The 6,015-nt window shown below is 28.9% G+C and overlaps 1 protein-coding gene across 1 annotated transcript; it reads right to left on the bottom strand.

The window, feature by feature from the left end:
* Nucleotides 1–2,179: 2,179 nt before the first annotated feature.
* On the bottom strand, nucleotides 2,180–2,932 carry LOC100500393 (pathogenesis-related protein PR-4-like). The gene is made up of 2 exons (NM_001250418.2): nucleotides 2,504–2,932; nucleotides 2,180–2,427 (listed from the first exon to the last, which is right to left on the bottom strand). Exons 1-2 carry the CDS (start codon nucleotides 2,783–2,785, stop codon nucleotides 2,257–2,259), a joined length of 453 nt encoding a protein of 150 aa, NP_001237347.2. The 5' UTR covers nucleotides 2,786–2,932; the 3' UTR covers nucleotides 2,180–2,256.
* Between the last annotated feature and the right edge of the window lie 3,083 nt (nucleotides 2,933–6,015).

Here is a 6,015-nt window from a genome sequence, read left to right as displayed (position 1 = left end):
AGCCGCAAATTGCGCATTTCTTGTCTTTAGAATGTGAATAAAGGAATTGACACAAAACAGAGTAGTTTTCCCAGGCAATGTTGTCTTGTCCAGTTATGTTCATGGATCTCTTAACCATATCAAAGAGAGCTTGGATTTTGTTTGTCACATGTGAAAAAAATCGAGTGTATTATGGTATCTGAAGCAGGCTTTATTTTCGCCTTTGATTAACCTTGTATTCTATACAGCTTTTATTTTATTATGTTTGAACACCTCAATAATGTAAATCTTACATTGATACCTATCATTTTGATTTATTTTCTTATTGTTACATTATTAGATCATCTATCACATCTACAATATCTTTAATGTCTTTGCTTATTCTTTTTCTCTTTGGGTCTCTTTTAACATGAAGGTCCTTAATGATTTTTCTTATTTTATATTCAAAACACAGTTGGTTTACAGTGGTAAATATCGCAAACATGTATTAAAATTTAAAAGTGTCCTAGTTCAAGAATTAAGAAATGTACTAAGTTTTATTTAAAAAAATACTTCCTTTAAAAAACACTAACACCAGTATTTATTATTTAAAAAATCCAGATTTAAATACATTATTAATAATGGTTTTAAAATCCTAATTATTATTAATACTTTTTTTGTTTTTAGATATTTAACAAATATTGAAAATACTTCTTAATAATTGCCTTTTAACGTACGTAAGCGTGTATCTCTTGTCGCATCACATTCACGAATTCTAAAATAAAGTTAACACCAGTTCAATTTCACCACTAATATAGTATTAAGTGGGACCACACTAATTAAATTTTCATCTACTTTATTTATTTCGCCTGCTAAACGTCAAATATCACAAAAAAAAATTTCAAAATGGGATGAATACCATAAAATTCTTCTTATTCCATTTGCTCGAACAGTATTGCTAATCAGTTGAATTAGATACTTTTTTTTACTTTATTAATTATACTTAGACATTAAAAATGATTTGTTATAAGGCGAGATGTGCTTTGTAAATTGAGCTCTCTCCAGGCTGCACCACAACTCTTCTTTACATAAATGATCACATAACATAAGACCTAAAACCGTGGTAAATTAAACTCATACAGGAAAGCATTATAATAATCTATCTTTATTAGTATATTTAAAAAATCTTCAATGAAATTCCTGAATTACTTAACTTTCATTTTCAAACAGTTGTGATGATTTCTTTTTAATAAATATAGGGTGTAGGATATTTAAAATTCAGTACAAATGCAGCTTATTTGGTTGTATCCTTGCGTTTATCATTTATATGACTTACGGTTATACTGAGTTTTGCATAAATATATTATTATATCCACAATTAATGGGTTAAAATATTTATCCAAAAGAAAAATATACTATACATTAGCCATCCATCAAATTTAATTTTAAGTAATTATATTTTTGGTTAGTAATTTGCCAAATGAGTGATTTCGATTCCTGGAGTACTCAGTTTCAATTACTTAAATTAAGTTCTCATATCTTTCAAATCAATAAAGTTTGGTCCAATCATTGATATTTTATTTACAGTAATTTTTTAACATTTAAAATAGTGCGAATCACTTTTGTGACGTGACAATAACATTAAGTAGCATAGTAATTAACTGTTAAAGTATAAATTCAATTCAGTCATTACTAATATTTTATTGAATTATTAACAAAATACGCTGATGCAGTGATGTGAATAATTTTGTGACATAACAGCAGTTTCATGTAATATAGTCCATCTTGATTAAATTTATCGTCACGACAAAAAAAAATGCATTTCATGTCAATATAATTTTAATTAGACTGTATTCCATTGATTTGAAAAGTATAATAAAGAGCTAACTTAAGTAATTAAAATTGTCACTCGTGTTTCATACTGCATGAGTATATAGAATATGATAAACGTAATCGCGGCTATTTTTTTTACTGGATCAGTTTCTTTCCACCCTAGAGCATTGACGCTCACAAAGATTATCGTTTTATGGTGCTCTGCTGCGTGTGTGTATATATATGTATATATATGCGGGGCTATATATTACTTGTTTAATTAATGTCTGAAATAGAAGTTTTGCTTATGGCTACCCTACCGCCAGAGCCAAAATACGTGGCAATTAAGTTATATATAGCAGATGAGGGAAGGGAAGAAGAAGTAGTTCCGAATAGCACCGTTTGTTTAATTTGAATTTAATTCCAACAGCGCTTTATTTTATTGATGGTGTAGTCATAGAGATAGCTGAGATGAGAGATATTTCGTCAATCAGCGCAATTGACGAAACGATAGTTGAGAGTAAGGTGACCCTGCTGGTTCCCGACTCCATTAGTGTCCAATTGTCGGAACACGTTGACGTCCAAGTCCAAGCCTCCATTAGCACACTGATCTACAATCCTCACCGTAGCCTCAGTCCCAGTTCCGGTATTCGTCACCTGATTAATTAGCAGCACGTACAATTTCTTAATATTAAAAATCATCATCATGCATAAATTAATTAGTAATACATACCCTCAAGCACTTGCCGCAAGATTCTCTGCCACGAGGCCCAACGGGTCCGCAGAAAGCAGTCCATGCATATTTTTTACGCCAAGCCAAGGGCTTGTTGGCATCCCATGTAGCGCAGTAGGCACTGGCAGTGACCAAGTTCCAACCAATCTGCTCAGGGTTATATAAATGATATGTAGCCCTCACGTTCTTCGCACTCTCACCACTCACTAACACTCTTGTTCTCGTTCTTGTTGCCATCATCACACACCACACCACACCCAACAATCTTAAGCCGCTCCGCATTCTCTACTCTCTACCTTCTTAATTATCTTGTTCTAGTTTTTGTGTCTAACAGACTAGAGCCTGTTCTACCTATATATAGTAAAGGTAGGCAGTCCTAGGAGATTAGTCATTCATTTTTTATGAATCTTTCTATATAATATACAGATTAAAAAACAATCTGAACCCAACGAGATTTGTACCTAAACAAATCTAAGCCATATTTATAAAACGATGAGGCTGCCAAGACTCTCGTCTCATGGCCAATTCGTCAATCTTGGCAGCTCAGAGGCGCACTAACCACTCAATCTTCCTTCATTCTTTTTGCCGTTAAATTAATATGCATAAGCACTAACTAATACTCCGTCCGTCGTTAATTTTCAGGTCAAATTTTTACCCCCTCTATTTCTTTTATATATATATAATATGATATTAAGTGTAATGTAAGGTGTATAATTGATAAAAAAAATTATCTTAAATTTTAAAAATAACAGATAAAAACAATTTTTTTCTTAAAATTCAACAATTAAATAGAAAAAATTATATAGTCATCATATTACAATCTTATCTGTTAAGAATATACCGTGATTTAAGTATTGAGAAATATTGCTTTTGCTTCTTTAAAAAAAAAAATTGCTTTTGTTTTATTTGTGTAAATACCATATCGAGAAAGTAAGCTATCATTTCAATTTTGAATAAGCAGTGTAAATTGAAATTATATGTTTCTTTTGGCCAGTGAGAAGGTAGGTATGCTTGAAAATGAAAATAAAGTAAACCAGGTGATTGCGATGGCTGAATAAATCCATTCGCATACTAATAGCGAATTTAACTTTTGTCAGCAACGGATTCACCCTATCTATTCCATGATTGTAAAATAAATTATTGGTGGATTATTTTGTGTACAACTTTTATAGATGGTAATCCATTAAACTAATCACAACACAGCAATCAAGAAGCATGACGGCTTTTGATATTCTTTTTTTTAGATGTCAATTTTCTCACGGAAGTTAATAATTCTCTCGTTAAGAAATAATTCTCTCGTGTTTTTATCCAAAATAATTAATTTAATTTGTATACAAAGAGGATTTTAAAAGTTGTGAATTTTTCACTTACTAAATTATGAAAACGTAATTGTCTATTTTTTTTAAAAAATTGCATATTACATGTTGAGCATATTTTTTTTATCGGTAAATTGTTACTAACTTGATTTAATTTGATAAGGTGCTGGCCAAAAAAAAAAAACTAAATTGACAAGGTTAAAAAATAATTCAATATTTTTTTTTATAAAATAGAGGTAATTAAGTTATAAATAAGTTAAATTCAAGTTTTATTTTCAGTTAAACTTGTTTAAAGTATTCAATTTAACTGGATTATTTACCCTTCTAGTCATGTGTGATAAAAGGGGGAAAAGTGAATACTAAGAATAGATTTAGGGTTTTGTTATATCTATCCTCCTGCTCAGTACACACTTCTATTTATTATTTTTTATTATCATATATATCTTTCATACCCATAATATTTCACAAAGTTTTTTTGGAATACTATTATTTGTTATGAAAAGATTTTTTTGGAATGTTAAGAAAAACATCCAAAAAAACCAACCGAGTACTAAAATCATTAAAAATTTCATATATACAATTGTACAATAGTGAAGTAAATGAAGTGAAGAAACACATAATTAATATTGATTATTTAATCTGAATAACTCCAAGAGGTGCTTCACTGTAGTAACTTTAAGTTTTCAGGATGAAAAAATCCTAACACTTGGAGCAAGAGACTAGGCAAGAAAGAAACAAAGATGTAGAGAGACTAAAGCAAGAGATTGAAGTAGATGAAGATAGTGAAAGAAAGGGGGAATGAGAGGAAACATAAAAATAGGATAAATAGTCATTTTTGTTTATGAATATGTAATTTGTTGATAAGTGTGTCTCTAAACAATGAAAATATAAAATTTAGTCTCTGAAATTGTAAAAAGTGCAACAAATATATTCGGTTGTTAACTTTCGTTCGTCGTCATTAATAAAATAATATGTGTGGCACCGAGACAAATTTGTCACTCAAATGATTGTCAATGTAGTCATTTGTAATTCCTAACATAAGAACATATTTGTTATATATTTTTTTTTTTACTTTTCATCTTCTCAAATAGGAATGGGTAAATAGTCACTTTTATCCCTAAATGTGTAATTTACTAACAAATGCGTCATTGAAATATGAAAATACAAAATTTAGTCTCAAAAGTGTAAAAAGTGCGATAAATATATTCGCACATTAATTTCCGTCTGTCATCATTAATAAAATACTAAAGATTCAAAGAAGTGAAATATAAAATATATTTATCTTTTATTTAGAGTAGATTGTGATCAATTATTATAATTTGAAAAGATTTATAATGATTGATACACTGTTACAATGTTTATTTTGATAAACTGGTACAATGTTTATTTTGGATAATTTTTATTGTGACAGACAAATTAAGATTGATAATCAATATTATTGTTATTATCATGTTTGTTTTAAATTATGTTTGTCAATATATTTTTTTAAGTGATTATTGTAATGTTATGTTTGTAACGATAAAAAATAACGAAAATTTACCCTTAAATGAAACAAAATTTTAGGTCTAACAAATTAGTTCAATAGAAACATACTGATATTCAAGTCCAATAAAAAATTATTGACATTTTCATCCAATAATGATAACTTATTGATATTTTGGTCCAATGGAATATACTGACATTTAGGTCTAAAAAAAATTACTGACATTTACATTAAAAAATTGTATCTTACTAAAATTTTCATCTAATCTAGTCAGCATCGTCACGTTGATAATCATTTTAGTGACAGATTCATCCCTCTATACCATGTAGATTATTTTATTAATGGTGACAAATATAAATTAACGACCGGATGTATTTGTCGTACTTTTTACACTTTTGGAAATTAAATTTTATATTTTCATTAGGGACAAAAGTAACTATTTACCTATAAAAGAATGTATTGTTGCTATGAAAAAAGAAAGTGTGTTCTTATCCTGAAAATGGAGAAACATTGAGGAGAGAACAAGGTTTGAAGTGGTAAGATTATTCAAGTAGTTTGATTTCACAAGAACGGAACATATATATAACAACATTATAGATTTTAAGTGAGGAGAGAATAAGATTTGAAGTGGTAAGATTATTCAAGTAGTTTCATTTCAGAGAAAAGAAGCATATATAACAACATTATAGATTTTAAGTAAGATAACATTGAGT

Source organism: Glycine max, chromosome 20, assembly GCF_000004515.6.
Source record: "Glycine max cultivar Williams 82 chromosome 20, Glycine_max_v4.0, whole genome shotgun sequence".
Classification (NCBI taxonomy): Eukaryota; Viridiplantae; Streptophyta; class Magnoliopsida; order Fabales; family Fabaceae; genus Glycine; species Glycine max.
Note: the sequence above shows the minus strand (reverse complement) of the source record. Positions and strands in the feature narration are given on the sequence as shown.